The sequence below is a fragment of the Danio rerio genome, chromosome 4, assembly GCF_049306965.1.
Source record: "Danio rerio strain Tuebingen ecotype United States chromosome 4, GRCz12tu, whole genome shotgun sequence".
NCBI classification, from domain to species: Eukaryota; Metazoa; Chordata; class Actinopteri; order Cypriniformes; family Danionidae; genus Danio; species Danio rerio.
In genome coordinates this window covers 16,355,552-16,375,787 of record NC_133179.1, presented here as the reverse complement: position 1 = coordinate 16,375,787, position 20,236 = coordinate 16,355,552, and the positions used below count along the sequence as shown (strand labels likewise).

Below are 20,236 nucleotides of genomic sequence, written 5' to 3'. Positions count from 1 at the left end.
ATGTCCACTCTGGTTTCATCTTCATCATGCTGCTAATGTAGATGTTAAGCTGAAGCAGCTAATATTAATTTTACAATGACGAAGGGGAAAGGCTTGCTGAAGAACTACTGAAAGATTTCAGCAGCTGTCTGAGCTTTCACTGCCTTTCAACACCCCCCTTTCTTCATGCGTTCAATAATTTTTCTCTGTCATTTAATTTTATTACACATTACTTAATATGTGAACTATTTAGATTTGTTTTTTTTTGCATAAATGAATTTCAAGTTAAGCCAACGGCACCTTTAGAAATATGTTTTCAGAGAAAAACGGTGCCATGTACAGTAAAATGTACTTGTTATGTTAAACATCACTTAGGAAATATTCAAACGTGCGCACACACACAAACACACAAAATATAATTATGTTTATGAAATAATGACCATTCACATTAGCGTTACATTAATATATTACTTAATATTTAATTAAATATATTTTTTAATATTAAATTAAATCCTTGACAATATTTATCATATTTAACAATTCTCATTAAAAGTTTTAAACAAAGCTTCAAACAGATACTTTCAGAGTGCTTTTAATCGTTACCTGCTTTTGCATACCCAGCCAAAATAACACATTTACCAGTTGGGTGCAATCAAAAAAAAAAAAAAAAAAAGCCACTGTTTATTTAAGCCAGCTCATCATTTTAGCGAATTTGGAACGGAGCCTTTCATGAACAGCATGATCCAGACATCCACAATGTACTGCAAATCCAAAAGGAAGCCAATGCTGCACGCCAATTAACCTGCGCGTTTGAATTACGCAGTTAGTGTGAATTTCATCCATGTGTAGAGCTGGTTGTCAAGTTGTGGGTTTGTTAACACAAGTGTGCTCGTGTATACCCATTCCAACTGTCGGTGAGCGAGTGAGCAGCAAAGCATGGCTGCTCTGTTCGACGTCTGTGTGTGCCAGGACCCCCCGCCCCAGACCCCCACTGAGGGTGTGAGATTGAGATCGGGCCTGCTGTCCATCGCCTCTGAGCTCGTCCCACCGCGAGGGTGCGATCAAGGGCGTGCCACATGGGGCTGCCAATTCAGAACATCTCTTGCTTTTACTTATATGTGCTTTCATTTCTTTTATCGAAGGCTGTGCGCTTGCGTAGACGTGTGCCGTGTGTGTACGACGAGCTCATCCAATTATTTTCAAATCCTATCTCGCCTAAGCGTCTGTTCAATGCCATCTGTGAGAGGGTGGCACGCATAAAGACAGAGAAAGTGGAGATCAATCATTCGCTGATACCCTTCTCGACGGCCACATCCCACTGGCTGTCAGGGTGAAGTTTAAGCACGGCCCCAAAAAAGTGCTGTTGAAAAAGTGCATCACCTCTTACCGGCTGTTAAACACGGCGCTCTAATAAACAAGATATCTGACCTCTGCGGCAGCGGAGGGAGAGGGAGATGGAGAGAGATAAAACGAGAGACAGAAGCCTCATGAATGATGCATGTGATTGGCTGAGAGCGTTAATTATTCGGCTGCAGTAACAGCGGTGACATCTGCATGGGGAGAGCCGAGCTCAGTCTGCTGGCGACCTCTGACCTCACTGCGTCAGCGCTTGGCGGCTAAGCCTTCAGGACAGGACTTGAGAAGAGGGAGGAGAACTGAAAAAAAATGAGTAGGTGTCTACTGTTCCAGAAATTAAGGCATGTCTGTGTGTATCTACACACATTATGCTAATAGATGGAAAGCAGACCTTTACTGTTGGCGATAAAGGTACTTTAAAAAACTCCAGATAGCTTGACCCAAGACTCACTCTTTCTTTGGGAGTAAAGGCTATAAACGCTCAAAGCTGGTTGGTTCAGCAGTATGAGAGGGCTAAATCTCCTGAGAGCTGCAGAAAGACAGACTTAGAAGATTGTGAAAAGAAAAGGGAGTAGTTTCGACAATGGTTTGGAGGTTTTAGGTCTTGCAAGCCTGGGTGTGGAAAGGTCTTGCCCAGTGGATATAGAACTAGTCCTGAGATGAAACTCAACATTTGGTCAAAGTACTGTTCTTTTAAAGAAAACTAGTTCACTAGGCAGCTTTTTAGAGCTATGAGAGGACATTTTGGCTAGCTGTTTTATAGTTACGAGGGAACGGCTCCTGTTTGTGTAAATAATGAATGGTTTCAAGATTTTTTGGGTTGATAGTTGACATTGGAAGGCTTAGACTTTTGACTTGTTGCCTGGCTCAATCACTCACTTTCCTTTGGCTAATTCCCTTCTTCATTAGGAGGCCTGAAGACACATTGCAAAATGGATTTTAGATAGACTGTTCTGAGAGCATAACGACATAATCATGTATGACAAAATAGAGAGAGCTTTTTGGATAACTAGAGGAATAATAAACAATAGTAATTTCTTCCTTGAAATGATAACAAAAGTGGAAAAAGTTAGTCCAAAATATGCATTTAAATACAAAATGACAACCAAGCAGAGCTTTCAGATGCCATCTTTAATTTTTTTAGCTCAACTGTTAGAAATGGAACCCACAGGATTGTGGGATATCAAAGCAGCGAAGGATACATCTATGCTGCCTTCAGAAATCTATCAGATGAAGATATCTCAGAGGACAGGAAGTGAATCTCGATTAGGATTTAAATGTGCCTTGATGCTTTCCTACCTTGGAGTGCATCCTTTGAAGGCAGCATTTTACAGTTTTTGGATGCAGCCACAGTTTGTCAAGATAACGTGCAAGCATTCAAAACTTTGGAAAAACATGACTATAACATTTGATTCTTACGATGTACATCTTTTATATCTCTTAATTTATAATGTTAATTTACATATTTAAATGTCTTTATCATAAATAATAACTTTTTTTAATTAAATGGCAAGGATACTATTATCCGGCAAAGTAGGGAGTGCAGTTTTTCCCCCATTCAACTCTTGACAAATGGTCTGTCTCTTTCTCCTTACACTATCCCTGCTGGTGCTTTCTGCTCCTGCTGATATTATTGAAAGGTTTGACCCATATTTTATTCAATATTGAAAAAAGAAGAGAAGAGCGATGTTAGTGAGAGTTTGAATTTGACTTTAGACAGGGTTCCATCCACAAATTTAGGATACTCATTAAAAAAGAAAATAGTAACATGGCAATAAAGTTTCTAAAAATCCATACATTTGCTTGATTAACTTAACTTCAAACAAAGAATATACAAGAAGTTTTCATCAAACCAGTGTTTCTCAACAACGTCCCTGCAGGACCACCAACACTGCATGTTCTGAATGCCTCTTTTGTCTGTCACATCCATTACAGGCCTTCCAGTCTCTGCTAATGAGCTGATGATCTGAATCAGGTGTGTTTGCTTAAGAAGACGTGGAAATTGCGCAGAGCTGGTCGTCATCCAGCAACATGGTTGAGAAACACTCCATTAAACTATCAAAAAACCTACTAGAACAGTGTTATACACAGTATATTGCTGACTTATGAACTTAGATTATCAAAAATGTTTTAGAGAATGGTCAAATCCAGAGATATAAGCAACTTTAACTGGTGACACAGAGTATATCAACAAAGTAAATGGAAACTTTTATTTTTAAGTAGGGGCCAAAACTTTTTCACTCTAATCTAATTCTCTAATTATATCTAGATTAGAGTGAAAAGGTTTTGGCCCCTACTTAAAAATAAAAGTTTCCATTTACTGTGTTGATATACTCTGTGTCACCAGTTAAAGTTGTATATCAGAGTATATCAACAAAGTAAATGGAAACTTTTATTTTTAAGTAGGGGCCAAAACTTTTTCACTCTAATCTAGATATAAGGCATCTTCTGATACCTGCAGACAGAAAAGTGTTTTATCCGTGCACTCTAAATTGCTTATAGCTAGACTTTTTGCTTTAACAATTTTTTTTCTGAAAGCATATTTACAAAGCATAGCATTTTATTCAGAATACTGTATACTGAAGATCACCATATTGCCTCCATAATTTATAACGCAATAAACTCTAAATGCTGCGAGGAAGAAAAACACTAATATAATTAAGGGAAAATAATTCACACAGATGCACACACGAGAACATACAGAACCGAAACACAGCTGTCCTGAGGACAACAGGCTCTGGCCGCAAATACATTTCAGGAGGATTATCTGTTATTAAAAATATCCCAGATGGCTGTCGAGACACAAACTCTCAATCTTGAGTTTGACCAATCCAAGCCGATTGATTTCCACCCAAACAACACGTCCTAGGCTGAAGAGCATGTCCTAATCAAATTTAGATAACATTAAGATTCAACACCATGACAGAGAAGATGGAGATTATCACACGCATCTTATCGCAGATGTCTGAGTGTTTGTTTTAGCAGAGGCTTGAGGGATGAAGACTGAGCTGCGTCACGGATTAGACTAACTCAGACAAGGACAAACTCTCACTGCTCTTCCGACAAAGCAGCAGACGTTCAGTCTAGCACATCATGGTGGCCACAGGTGCATGAAGGAAGTCTCTTGCTGACCACGGCGGGCCTGGGTTTTACAAAGACAAGGGCAAAAGAGCTCTTTCTCTCTCTGTCTAGGAACTCCCTTCACTCGATCCACTTCAAAGCTCAGTCTCTGGTGGTGAGACACTGTTTAATCTCCCCCACATTACACTGGCAAACGTGTATTAGTCTGCAAGACAAGACGGGAGAAAATGACTTGTTCATACCTGACTGGCTCCATAATATAAAATCCAATTTAAGGGGGGGTTACAGAGATAAGGGCTTCCGTCGGCGACGGTCCCATCAGCTCAGCAAACACTAAATAATGAACAATGCTGAAGCTGTCCCACCATGATAAAACACTCCATTACGGCTTCTGCACAGAACTAATGGTAATTACACCACGTCCTCCACTGCGCTCTTATTGAATTTTTATCTGCTCCGGACGCCAGTCGCTCTGAAGCTGTCTCTACCCCCCAAAAACAGAAATAACAATAGTTTTAAAATAGCATATTTACAGATTTTGGTGAACGAAGTGGAGGTAATTCTGAAGGTATTGTGTGAAGTTTTAGAGATGTGGCTGTGGTGACGTCAAACAGCCAGCGCTGAAGTTTCTCTCAAGTCTGGGAGCAATGCTGAATATTGTCAATATATTTAAGTCTGTGTGTGTGTGTGTGTGTGTGTGTGTGTAAGAATCATTAAGAAATGGTTCACACAGAAAACATTCTGAGCTATATTTGATCAGTTCTGATAAAAGTCAGTTCCGGGTCCAAAAGTAGCTTAATCATGTTAATCTTTCAAATCATCACTCATACCTTTTATCATAATATAATCTATGAAAGAGAACAATTATTAAATAAAAAAGAAATGTTTGAATTACAATACAAGATGATGTGCTTTCACAACAACACAAAGAAATAAATACACAGAGACTCACTGGAACTGTGCGGCAGACTGCTGAAGAAGCTCCTGAGACGGGTAGCGAGCCACTCCATGCTCTCCTGCAGGTTAGCAAGAGCCTTCAGATCACTGACATCCCTCAGAATCTCATTTTGGGGAATCAACTTATCCCCCAGATTGCCCGTCAAAACCTCAGACTCCTTGGCAAACGCCGCCCTGCGAGAGACCAAATAAAAAGTAATGAATATTTCTAAAAAATATAATAAATAAATAAATAAATAAAAAATAGGAATATATGTATGTGCATGTTTTTATGTGCATCTACTTATTATTTTTTTTATTAAAACCGATTTTAATTAAACCGATTGGAACAAAATATGTTTTGCTTTCCTTTATAGTTTCAATAAAAAGAACAATAAATAAAACTGACATAAAAAGTCAAATAAAAATGATAGACAGACAGAAAAACAGACAAATGTTAACAAAAATATACATAATACAAAAAACTAGCACAAAACACAATTCATTGTACAAATACACAAACCAAAACACAACCAAATGACTAAAACTTGATTAATATTAATATAAATGTATTATATTACTATTACAACTTAATCAACTAATAATACAAACTATAATTGTCTCTATATCATGTCATTGATACTAAAATTGACACTTAAACCATAGACATAGATAGTTTTGGTTAAACCTCAGAGTAATCTGTTAAATGATTCGATTCTCATTGTAGGCACCACGAGTTGTACCTTCTCCCTTCTGGTATTTGGTACAGAACTCCTATTAGTAACAGGATATGTACATGAATCAGAGAGTTAATTTCATTAGCTTTTAAGACCTTTTTAAAGACTCTTTCCATACATTTTTAGACCTTATAGCAACTTTTAACCAGAATTACTGGCGAGATTTTAACTTTCATATTATATTTATTAAATAATAATGTAAGAAACTAATCCAAAACTAAAATGTTATTCATGTATACGGAATATAAATCTATTAAATCCAGCGAATTCAGCAGGTTGGCGCCTTTTAAATACGTATTAAGGGCCTTAAATATCTCTACATTGATTCATCAACTTTTAATACTTTTTAAGACCCCGTGGACACCTCGAGTAAAACAAATTGGTTCATACTTTCATATATCCCCTCAGCTGTAAAGCTTTTAAATTTAGGGTAGATTTGTATTGTGTTTTCTGTATTATGTGTGCTATGTTTGAAAATGAAATATGAGTGAAAATGAGTGAAAATGAATAAGGGGACAACTAAAAAGGCCAGCAGACTTTTAAAAGGGCAAAATAGATGTTGCTCGTCCAGGCAGGAAGGTGTGATGACAGTATCTTGGTGTTTTGGGCACCCCACTTGGCACACTCTCAGCACTGGGCCAGATGCCCACACCGGTGCTAATGTGCACTTAAAAAGGCTTTCCCTTCCTCTCCATCTCATAACCACAGCAGCAGCTGGTGCTCAGTTTTACAGGCACATTCAGACGACTGATGCTAAAACAAATCTATAAAGTCAGTATTTTCTTTGACCTCCTTCTCTGCAGGTCCGTGATGAATGTGGGAGAAAAGAATATCCTCGCGGCTCATTTCTGAGCGCTGTGAAATTCTTTAAGATAAAGCGCGGCGCCTATTGAACGGAAGACTTTTTAACAAGCTTTTATCGCTCTGTATAGGATTGCCATACATGTGGCGTAATCCCTCTTTAGCTGATGAAACTGTCAGGGTCATTTATATGATAAAAGCTTCCTCCCGCTCGCCGTCCGCGTTTAGCTTCAACAGGTTGGCTAGATTGGATTTTTTTTCCTGTCCACACATAACCAGTTCATTTATTTATTGTACAATTGCAGACCATGGCACATCCAAACCGACGGGAGAACACTTTGAGGGCAATTTTGATAAAAACGTGCCCCCCCCTGTCCAATCACAGTTTTCCTCAAACTTGTGTCTTCTTTAATTCGAGTGTGCACTTGAGAGGAGAAGAGAGAAAGTGAGGGAAGTAGAGCGAACGAGTGAATTGAAAACAGAATTGCGTGTGTTTGGGATGCTGGAATGTTTCGTCAGATAGTGTGATTGCCTGCAGTTGAATTTGTTCTTTTTCAAAGTTGTCTGCTGAGGCTATAAGGGCTAGATTTCATCCTCTGTAAGACAGCACACAAATAGAATACCAACGTGCATTGCCAGCTGGCAAACTAAAGAATCATCACTTTCAACACTAAGGGCCCTATCATACACCCGGCGCAGTGTGGCGCAAGACGCGGCGCAATAGTCTTTTGGTAGTTTCAGCTTGGCGCAAGAGTCGTTTTGAGGCGTTGCGCTATGCTGTTTAAATAGCAAATGCATTAGCGCTTATTTGTGCGCCCATAGGCGTTCTGGTCTAAAAAGGAAGGCGTTCTGAGGCGGACCACTGGCGCGTCGCTATTTTGAGAAACTCAAATAGATTTTTCATTAGACCAAAACTAACCTGGTCTAAACTCCGGCGCAGAGTTGCGCCTCGCTTGCGCACTGCTTAATACACACAAGAGAGCAATAGGCAAATATCTTTACATATGAAAAAATGTAAATATTAAGGATATATATAGGATATAATAAGAATAGATATAGGATATAAATATAAAGGATTAAAATAATACAAAATATATTATTTTCTAGCCTACATAAATATGAAAAATCACTGCTTTTATGTCTTCTTCATCTCGAGAGGCTTTTTCAGTTAATTCATAACAATTTGCTTTTGTATAATGTTATTATTATTAGCAGTACTATTTATTATATCCATATTTATATTTGTTTAATTAAAAACAAGCTTAGATTTGCCAACCTGTCAGGTTTAAGACCATATGGGGCATGGCAGGTGTGTTTGGAAATAACTCAGTATTTTGACCACACTTGGTCATTATTGTTCATTTATTCGTTTGCTAGAAATTAGAACTGAATTTAGAAATAGTTTTGAAACAAATCTTTGCGCTTAACAAACGAAATTAATTATTTATAGGCTAATTGATGTCTGTGCGTAAAGGTTTCCCTATCCAAGAGCGAAAGTGAAAGTAGATCATTTATCTCTCATTCTCACGCAGTAGATGCTCTGTTTAAAAGTTTCTGTTAAAAATCTGTCAACTGTTAATTGTTTGCTTGTGAAATGCTCATTTTTTCCCACTTAGACTTACTTTGCGTCCTGCAAATAGCGAATGCGCTCTTGGCGCGACGCAGCTGGGTCTTAAAGGGAATGGGAGATGAAACTATAATTGGTTTATTCTCAAAACACACCTATAACTCATTAAGTAAATGAACTCAACCCTTTTAGACCATGCGCCTTGGCGCAAGGCAGATTTCCCGTCCTTAAATTAGCAAAAACGTGTCCTGACACGCCCTAAAAGCGTTTGCGCCCTGCGTTTTGCGCTCTGCGCATGGACCGTCAAAATAGAGCCCTATGACATAGAATCCTACAGATCTGGGTATACATTTTTTTTGCATAGACTTTTCCAAGTATAATTTATCTGATAGTGTGACTAGAATGATTCAACCTTGTCCACCTTTCTGAACTTTTTCTTCCTTGCTTCTTATGATCAATAAAACAGCTTTTGTACTCTTTCAAACTAAAGTTGCTGATGTATTTTATACCTCATTTGTACTTGCCTTCAGTTTGCTGCTTTGTTCTGTGTACTCGGTTGTTTTTCTGACTCTTAAACTAACGGTCAGGTTTAGTGAAAAACCAACTGGTGTATAATGGCATACTTGGCCATGATTAGAGAGTAGTAGCTTCAGGGGTTGAAGGTGTAGTAGGTGATTGTCTACAGAATTTTTTTTGTGTTGTGCTGGTTGAAAGTCTCTTTACATTGTAATGATAATGATTAAAGTAAAGGATCTAAATGAGTTTATATGTATTTTTATATTCTGGGTAAGGCATAAAACGAAAAATGTTCATCCAATTAAAATTTGTCAGGCCAACAATACCCATTATTCTGATAAGTAGCCCAAACTGTCTGTAAGCAAATGTAGATTCGTACAACTGTGCACCCTTGTTCACGCTGATCTGCCATGTGCACGTGTACGCGGTAAAAACAAATGCTGAATCAACATTTTTTTTAAATCCTGAATGAGTATTGGAGTTTTGCCCGCTGGAGGAAGGATGATACCATATCTGAAGTATTTCTTTTAGACAGGTAATGTTATGTTTTAAAATTATTTTAGTCACGTAAAGCTTAGATTGCTGTGCCTCCCATATATAGATTTTACTTGGGTGGGTCGCCCAGGTACTGTATATTAACGGCCGCCTAAGTATATTCAGTGACACCTTTTTTTTTACTATTATAAACATCCTTTTACACTTTTTTATACACCCAATATAACCAAACATCCATGATCAATTAAGCAGTGGAAAATCTCTTGTTTACTCGTTCCGTTCTGAGTCGTACCTGTCAGCACTGCCACAGGTAGTCTCATGTGCATTGCAGACTCACAAAGATGTGCCGTTTTGGGACTTAAAAAAAAAATCCTGCCTGGGTTTCTAAATTTCCTAAAATGTCCGGGATTCAACTTTTTTCTTTCGCTTTCTAAAGCTCGTATGCATTTTTGGATTAGCCTAATATTTTATTAAAGACTACTTTCCGCTTCCTTCGAAGCTGACAGCACACGCAAGAGAAAAAGTAAACAACAGAACCTTTCATCTGAACGATTCAGAAAAACTTTACTATATACCTGTACTTGGAGAGAACGAAATGACTGGTCTAAACTGGCTGCAGAATATATGTACACCATTAATAATGGTTACTCAATGCATGTGCCTAATTTAAATAATCAAGAAGTTGTAATTATGATTATTTTTAGAGATATTGTCTGTTTTTGTTCCTTTTCTGTCATTTACTTCTTATTTGCTGATTACATTATTAATTTAATGATGTTAATATATTACATATTTACATACACATCTAATTTGTATATTTTAAATACAAATCAAATTTTCTTTGACCTTGAAAGAGCAAGAGAAGCAGAGTTCTCCCTTTCAGTGTGCACATGGCTCTTGCATAGCATAAAAGTAGGAGAAACGGTTTTATTTCAACAGTCTTTTTTTAACTTTAGCTCTCTGAGAAGAAAGTGTGTATAACAGTGCCATAATAAATACAGTTATTGTTAAAAATATAATTATGCTTTGTCTTTCGCATTTACAGTAGTTGGTGTGTTTCAATTCGGCCACCACCGCAATGGATTGTGTTGATTTACGAATGGGTTATATGCACGGAAGTGCTGTTCAGCCACTAAAATCTCCCAGGGAAAAACTGATGTGACTATTTTCAGTTTCATAAGGGACCTTTAAAAGCATCGATAATGTAGATTTTTATTTGTTTGTTTTTTTAAATCAGTAAATAGTGCTTAGCCTGTTTTACTGAGCTGAAATTGGTTTTATATACACATTGGTTCATTTTTGAACAATGACAACCTGTGATGCGCACTCTATATTGTTTACCATGTCACTTTGAATATTCAGTCTGAAATAGTATGTAAGTATGACTCAGTGATGAGCATAATTCCTGCAAGCCGCTGGCCAGTAGTCGCTTTAGGTGAGAGTGAGACCAGCAATCCTTGCATGCATAAAATAATTAACATTATGACAATTTTTGCTTGGTAACTACACAACTGAAAACATGCTAGATATAATACAGTGTTTCGTTCAGAATTTTAGCATAGACCATTTCAATGTGCTCATGTTATTGGCCCATGAACATTTCCTGCTAGTTATTAAACTATTTTATAACTGTAGAGGCAATTCAATCATAACCTAATGTTAAATCAGCTATTATAACATTCTTTATCAATATGTGGCTCTTTTTGGATTCTCAGGGCTGATAGAATTTAAAAATGTAAAACATTAAATGCATTGGGAGTATTGCTTTTCTTTACATACCTTAAAATGGTCTATTATAAAGTACTATAAACTAATTGGCGAATGACATGATCCAGATACCTAGAATCCAGGTAACAGCACCAACCGAAACCCTCAGCTTCCACTTACCCTTCTTTGAGCAGAAATCAAACCAGTAGTTTCAACATACTGTAGGATGTGGGTAGATTAACATGGACTCTGAAAACCACAGCATCTATTGTAAGTCAACAGCGTGGATTTGAGCACCAAGCATCTCCAGCACGGGAGGAAGGCACACTAGCAGGACAGCTGGAGTACCTTTTAAAGGAATAGTTCACCTAAAAATAAAACTACTTCATCATTTACTCATCCTCCACTTACTCCAAACCTGCTTGAGTTTCTTTCTTCTGTTGGACACAAAGAATGGTGTGCTCAAGTCGGTCGGGAAACAAGCTGCCATTAACTTTCACAGGATTTTTGTCACATTATGTAGCATCACTCACAAGTGCACCAGTTTAGCCCAGGAAAAACAATATGTATAAGCCTAGGATACTCACATAAACCCCATCAGTTGGACATTTGACAACGCATGCCCCTCCCAGCATCTCACATTGTGCACTAACCTGCTTGGATATGAGTTGATAGGAGTTGCAGGAGTGTGTTTGTACATGCTGTGTGCTCTGTGATGAATCTGTGTGGTGAGCTCACATTGGGGACAGTGCGTATTTGCAGTATGTATGTCTCTATGCTAGAGTGCGCTCTCACCGTGTGAAATCCTCCTCTTCTTCTCTCTTCTGTCGCAGCTGTTTGGGTTGGGTCATGCTGGCCCAGTTGGGCAGAGACTGGAGCAGGCGACTAATGTCTTCATCTTTAGCCCAGGACGCACTGATGGTTAGCTTCTCCTCAATTTGTACGATATGCCTGTGTGTGTTAATGGAAATAGATTGTCAGTGTGAGCACTAAAGTTTTGCGGGGTTAGAATATGTGATATACACTGGCATGAGACATTTTATTATCAATCTTCGAATGATTTATTCTCTAAAAATCCATTACTTAATAACCATTACTTAATTGTATTATGTTTAATCCACTTAAATTTGAAAAAAAAAAAACAAGTAAGGGTGCCTTCACACCTTGACATTTGTTACGGAACCTGTTATGCGGCTCAGTTAGCGTGGTTCAATTGGCATATGTGAATCCAGCGATTGCGCTCAGATCCTTGCCAAATCAATTGGTCCAAGATCTTCTGAATGAGGTAATTTTGGCTTGATTGAAACAAACTCTGAAGTGGATCGATTGTAGTGAGAAAGCAATATGATCCAACGAACTATTGAACCAGGCTATATCAAAGTGTATTATGGCTATGTAATAGGCATATACAGTTAAAATCAGAATCATTAAACCCCCTAAATTTTTAGCCCCCTGTTAATTTTTCCACATTTTTCTGTTAAACAGAGATTTCTAAACATAATAGTATAAATAACTTATTTCTTATAACTGATTTATTTTATCTTTGCCATAGATAATATTTGACTAGATATCTTTCAAGACACTTCTAAACAGGTTAAAGTGACATTTAAAGGCTTAACTAGGTTAATTAGGTTAACTAGGCAGGACAAAGAAATTAGGCAAGTTTTTGTATAACGATGGTTTTTAGACTATCTGAAAAAAAAAAATAGCGTAAAGAAGCTAATCATTTTGACCTTAAAATGGTTTTTAAAAAATTAAAAACTGCTTTTATTCTAGCCAAAATGAAACAAATAAGTCTTTCTCCAGAAAAAAAATATTATCAGACATACTGTGTAAATTTCCTTGCTCTGTTAAACATCATTTAGGAAATATTTTAAAAATAAATAAATAAATCAAACAGGGTATAATAAATCTGATTTCAATTGTATATGGATATGAAGAGAGATTTAGGAGTAGGGCGGGATGTCGTTCATCATCATCATTCCAAATCTGCTTTTCACATCGAATATGAAAGTGAAAGCATGCTGAAATATTACCAAGTATTGTTTATCCGTTAGAAAAATTGACTGAAATTACCATCTGATAACTTTTCTATATTTAAATCTTATTATAATTTGTATTAGGCCTATTTTTTTTTTGTTTTTTTTTCCATTTCTTCACTGACACTGAAAAAACACTGACTTCAGTCTCGGTTCATCCGTTAAATCTCTCTGTAATTTAATCCTATAATGCATAATTCTAGCAAACGTTTTTTAAAATAGATTTTTGAAACTGAAATGAGGCTATGTGTGACAAAGTCTTACCTCGCTGATTTATATTTGCTGACAATGTCTGTGGGTGTCAAAACTAAAAAAAAACTGTCAAAAACTGAATCCATAGGACTCTGAAAAATAAATCCTGAAACCCAATGTGAGGCGAGTTTACTCCTACCTGACTTGTCTTAACTATTTTGGTCCGTTTAGAAACTTTGCCGTGTAAAATTGAACTGTACCAAAAAAAAAAAAAAAAAAAAAAAAAAAACTTGCAACAATTTGAATGCCTGTTTCTGAAGAAAACAATCAATATTAAGTTAAAACATTCGAAGTTAACTGAATCGATTGCATTTTTAACAGTGAACTTTTTTTTCTATTTGTTTTTCTTACTAACTAAATAAATAAATAAATAAAAGTATATAAACTAATTGTCCATGTATAAAAACGTGTACACTGCGTTAACTATTATTATGAAACTGTTCACATATTAATATATTCATCATTTACTGTTTGCTGTATAATGATTTGCTAATACATAAAAGTGTTAAAATTGCGTAAGAAGCTCCAATTGTGACAAAGTCTGTGATTGGCTGAGGGTTTGAAGAAGCTCCATTTTACTTCATGTCTCAAAGAGTGCTAAAATATGAAAATGAACCGCAATTTCAGATAAATGTCTTCGCTATTGCATAAGCAGGCCATTAAAGATGTTCACTGGATGACAGCTGAACACAGTTCCACAGAAGAGTCCTGATGATGCAGAGAGGCAGACGAGAGCGCGGATGAATGAACTGTTATTGTCTGCGATGTGTAGATTGATTGAACAGATCATGTAGAATGTAATGCAGTGCGTTTCACTCAACTTATGGATGAGAAAGACGGAGAGAACAAAAGAAAGACAGAGGAGGAGACAAAGAGAGAGACAGATTGGTAGCATGCGATTATTGTGCAAGGAAACGGCTGTCTCTGCACTTTCTACCCATGACTGAGCTCAGTTCAGACCCCTTGCTGACTTACACATATGTGTGTGCATGCAACCAATCAATGATTTCCAAAAAATTCCCAGATTTCCCGAAGGACCAGAATGATGTCTGCTGAGAAATCATAAAAGCTTACATTAAGCAATTTATTAATGTTGGATGAATTAGCGTTCAGAAAATCTTTTCATCTCTGAGTCTAAATCAGAAACTTGACCCTCTGAAAAATTCCTACAATTTTTCAGATCATACGGATTGATGAACTGGGGTGCATAAGGTTGCGAGTTCCGTTGTTACAAACATAGTTCATTGATTTGACATTTCCCAAATCCATCGTTCCAACGAACAATCGCAAACTTGTTGCAAATTTGTGCACTTGCAACTACACCTCTGGAGCTGTAGCTAAAAACATAGTTTCTGGCTGTGTTCTATTCCCAGTTATCACCGCTATGCCCTATTCATTTAGAACATTCTAACATTTAAATTTGGAATGATTAAAATTTTTTTTTAAAGCATTAAAGTAATCTCTCTTACCTGTAATTTGCTTTCAAAATTTTTTTACAGTTCAGTTTTAGCGATCTTACAATTAGCAAGTTTACAATTGTGTTTGAAAACATTGATGTCATTTTGAACACAGCAGAACAGAATTTAAGTTACGTCTGAAAAAACAAAAACATAGCATACGTTAATGCTTTTATTTTATAGTGTTTTAGGTATTATAATAGTTATTAAGATATAACATGTTAGTTAGAACAATTCTGCAGTGGTAAAAGAATGCACAAATTACGTTTGTTTACGTTATTCAGAGTATAAAAATAAAAAAATAAAAAAAATAAAAATAAATGACATTATCCTACTTAAGATCAACAACAACAACAATAATAATAATAATCATCATCATTATTATTATTATTAATATTATTATTAAATTAGAATTTTTTCATTTCCTTATAAATAATAAATATTAAAAGATTTTATAATATGTGTTAGCTTTTGTGATTTATGTTTTAGAACAGAAAATGTAATGTTCTCAATAATATTTGTAAAGAAAACATTGGCCCTATATGTGCCATTTACATATATTTCAATTAATATGGAAAAGGAGTGCATGTTTTTACCAAAACTAATATTGGATTTTTTTTTAAGTGTGTGAGTGTAGAATAATCTAATATGTACAAAGAGATGATGGGGTTCTTCTCTAAAGAAGTAGTTACTATTCCCTGATTAGAGCAACATTATGAGCGTTTTACGTTCAAACTAACGTGGTGTAATTGTGGGATCTGCGATTGAGAAACTACAGGTTTTAGGAAACACTCGTCACTAGATTGTTCTTTTCCCAAACGATGCATCGTACTATGGTAGTTCAGCTGCGAGTTATGTCGTTGTTTGGGAAACGCACTCCTGGATTGTCATGGTAGGCTATGCTGTATGTTTTTGATTCTCAGAAAAACGGAAACAAACGTAAGAAATCATTTGTACAGGAATCAGCCAATGCCATCCGTTGTATATGTTTTTGATTCAGTGGGAACCGCTTCATAAGAGTCATTCATTCAAGAACAAGGTAACACTGGTTAAATGTTTGATTAGCTCAAAAGAACCATTTTAGGGACCTTTATTCATAAGTTGAACTCCACTGCTTTTATGTTCCTGATTTAGTAAGAAACCCTTTATTAAAATCATTAATTCAATACTGGTTAGGTGTTTGATTCATTTTGATTCACAATGAACAATATCAGTCATTTGTTCATGAATTGGACAACACTGATTCAGCTGTATATTTCTGCAGCATTAAAAAGAACCAGCTCAGAAGAATCATTTGCTCAGAATAAATCAGACTATGCTGACCATGCTGTGTGTGCTCATTCACTTTGAAGGAATACTTAATACAAGTCATTTATTTGTGAATGGGACCTGATTGGTCATGCTGTATGTTTTTGATTTTTATTATTATCATTGACTCATTAAAGTATAATTTGCATAGAAATAAGACAACTCAACAATGTCTTGACATTTTAACGTACAACTTTATCTTTTCATTTCATCACATACAATACAGACAACATCCAAACAGATAAAATAAGATTTTGCGCATCAAACACTATCATTACCTGTATGCAGTGTTACAGATCTCCTTGTACTCCTTGAGTTTGTCGCAGACCATCTCCAGAAACTGGTTGGAATACGCACTGAGATCCTGCATCAGACTCATTAGATCCTGAATGGACTTCTCCACCACCACAGTGCTCTGAAAATACACACACAGACACTCAAGATGATACTCTCTGCAGTCAGGCCATCACCTCTATTCTTTTCAATGAATCAGACGATTGCTTCAGAGACTCTAAATGTCGCTGTTGTTAAGGTGCGGGGGAGGTTCTGGTCTGAGGTCAGGGTTGAGTTTAAGGTTGACCGGTACAGTCGCCCTCTATAAAAGACCATGATGGACTACAAACGCTGCAGTCTATGTGCTCAATTGCTCGCTTTTGAGCAAACATGTCAAATAGGCTGAAAAACAAATTGACCGATCCCTCCATTCACCTGTCAGAGCCGGACTGTCTCAGAGAGCGAAACGTATGATCATCAGTGTATGGAAACGTCAAACCTTCACTTGTTATCAACGTAGAGTCACTTCCTTAACCCTCACTAAAAATGCCTGTCATTAAATTTTATGACGATATAGCTTCAAACAGAACAGACGCCCGGAAATGGAGCCACATTTTAAACACTGCGAAGGGCTAAAACAAAAGAGCCATGAGTATTAGCATAGGCACCAACATTTGGCTGGGTTTCTAATGCCGGCACTGGCTGAATGAAAGTGACAGCGAACATTAGCGCATCATTGGCAATGGTGATGCCTAGTGCACCAACTGATGGCTTCCTTGTGGCATTGGCACAAACAGACTGTTAATTGAACTCAATCCGACCAAATCGTGAGCTACTCTGCCCTGCAGGGGGCAGCGGTGAGGGCCCTGAGTGTTTTTATTATTATTAGCGCATTGCTGCACATTTGTCGTACAATCTGCTAATACACATATCAATGCCTGCTGCTTGCGCCCCCTGCCTGAGCCCCAGGGGCGGAGAGCCGGGTAATGATCCGTGGCACTGGCCTGCCCCGTCCAGCTCGCTAGCAGTCAAACAGCACGAAGAAACCAACAGGGGGTGGGGGAGAAACCACTCAGCGGGGAAACGCTAGCCTTCAAAGCTGTGCCCCTGATCGCTCTGAAACAAGTCCATCAATGCCATAGTTTGTCTGATTATGTGTGAGCAAAAGCCTGGAAAAGATTGGCATGTTGTGTGGGAAATTGTTTTAGTACAGTATACTGAATATATTCACTTACTAGGCCTGTCACAGTAATCAATATATAGACTTATTGCACAACACATAAACATGACCTCAATACTTTATGGTGATGCAATAAATATCGCCCATACATAAAAGCCAATTCCAGCCACATTTTAGCTGAATGCACAGCCTCTCTACACTTAAAAATCTTTTTTGCTGCTTGTTCAAACTACTTATATATATATATATATATATATATATATATATATATATATATATATATATATATATATATATATATATATATATATATATATATATATATATATATATTTTTTTTTTTTTTTTTTTTTTTTGGACAACTTAGCTTTTTAAGTTATTTTATTTTTGTTTATTCCACTTAAATTTGCAAAACAATTAACTTAATCAATTTGTTTTGAGACACCACAATGAAATTTTGCATTCAAGCTATCAGAGTCAGTTTGGTTAAAAAACACTATTTACTATAAATAATTATAGTATATAAACAAAAATAGATTGGTTACTTTTTTGTAGCTATTTCTACCTTGCACTTTTTTGTTACATTTTATTATTATTATTTATTTGTTCAGGATATATGTTTTCACATTCTGATTCCAATGCCTAATTATTAAATTGTTAAAATGACAATATAAAAAATATAAGATGTTCTTAAAATCTAAGATGTTCTTTAGAAAAGTGTGCTAGCGTTATATGATGATATTATAGTGTCAAAAGGGTCACAAAAAGTCACAAAAAATAATTTATCTATTATTAATAAAATCATTTTATTGTTATATACAGTTGAAGTCAGAATTATTAGCCCCCCTTTTAATTTGTTTTTTCTTTTTTAAATACTTTTCAAACAATGTTTAACAGAGCAAGGACATTTTCACAGTATGTCTGATAATATTTTTTTTTCTTCTGGAGAAAGTCTTATTTGTTTTATTTTGGCTAGAATAGCAGTTTTAACATTTTTAAAAGCCATTTTAAGGTCAAGGTTACTAAGGTTATTAGCCCCTTTAAGCTATTTTTGGTTTTAGTCTACAGACCAAACCATTGTTATACAGTACAATAACCTGCCTAATAACCCTAACCTGCCTAGTTAACCTAATTAACCCAGTAATGCCTTTAAATGTCACTTTAAGCAGTATAGAAGTGTCTTGAAAAACATCTAGTCAAATATTATTTACTGTTAAAATATTATTAATATTATTTACAGATAAGCTAGACCAAAACAACAACAACAACAACAAAAACAACAACAAAAACAACAAGATTCCTCAATATTGACAAGACATCTCATCTGAATTTATATGTTTGAACAAATAATCTGACAACCACTATAAACTGCACTGGATTGAATGGAATTTAATTGCATTCCATTGACTACATCTGCTCAAAAATCTACATATTTCTTATAATACATCAACATAACATAAATATTACTTTGAAAACCTTTTAGACAAAATACATTCATTTCACTAGCACAAATCTTCACTCAGATGAAAAAAAGAGATTAATGATTCATGCTGTGGTTCACAAATAGGTGAAGGCCACATACTGTACATAAATAGGTGTAGATATATGTTTAGATGAATAAAAAGGGTATTTTGACACCTATTGGCCCTCTTTACATACTTAACCTTTAACATTTTTGTAGTGTAAATACCTAATTTCCCAGTATTTATCTTTTATAATTATGATATTTGTATTAAATATAGTTTATATTAAATGAAACATCTTATAGGTCATGCATAGATAAATACATTAGACTTAAATACAAGTAAATTACATTTTTAAGTTAATTACATAAAATGCACACGTGAATGTACAGAATGCATTCATACATCCAACCAATTCATAAATGAGACAGTTCTAAATAACTGATTAGAGAAAATGAATTGATCAGCCCCAAAACGACTGCGCTAATGGGCTTTAAATGAGTAAATAAGTCTTAGCGGTCTCATACACACAAGTCATGGCCGTCGTGACACAAGGAGTGATTGTGAAACTGCCGTGGCCTTTAGGAAAGTCGATATCCAGTTGAAAAAGTGCATTCAAATAGTAGTCAATGTTTATGATGTGATCCCATTCTACATCACCAACATAATACAGAATAGATCATGCATTTTCGATAAACCCTAATTAAAACTACAGAGAATGACCAAAGAAATTTCATACAGGAATCTGCGATATTCAGTCTCTCTCTCAATCGCCCCTGCTCATTTGTGAAGCTCAATATTTCCCAGTAAACAAAGTCTCTAAGCTCCATTATTCAAGTAACAAATGCCCCAGCGCTCTGCGGCACATGTCTAATTCTCCTCATTTAACACACTCATTCGTCTTAGCCCCAGAAATCATTAAAAAGTAATCAAGCTCCAGAGAGAGCGAGAGAAGGAGAGAAAAATAGAGTTGAAGGATGGATAGAAGCCTCGCGAGCGAAACCGACAGACAGACGGCGAGCGCTTTAGAGAGAGAAAAAAAAAATAATCAAACCGGCAGAGCTTCTCTTGTCTCATCGCTAGCTAAAA

At 36.2% G+C, this 20,236-nt stretch overlaps 1 protein-coding gene across 2 annotated transcripts in view; it reads right to left on the bottom strand.

The window, feature by feature from the left end:
- The window catches only part of exoc4 (exocyst complex component 4), a 211,238-nt gene that overhangs the window by 24,741 nt on the left and 166,261 nt on the right, over window positions 1-20,236 (bottom strand). The window contains exons 12-14 of one of the 2 annotated variants that reach the window (NM_001030134.2): window positions 16,510-16,646; window positions 11,971-12,126; window positions 5,369-5,547 (exon numbers count right to left, since the gene is read on the bottom strand). In NM_001030134.2, coding sequence (NP_001025305.1) covers window positions 5,369-5,547; window positions 11,971-12,126; window positions 16,510-16,646 — 472 coding nt within the window. Of the gene's footprint in view, window positions 1-5,368; window positions 5,548-8,815; window positions 9,464-9,801; window positions 12,127-16,509; window positions 16,647-20,236 lie in introns of those variants that run through there. The other variant, XR_012401600.1, reaches the window with a different exon arrangement.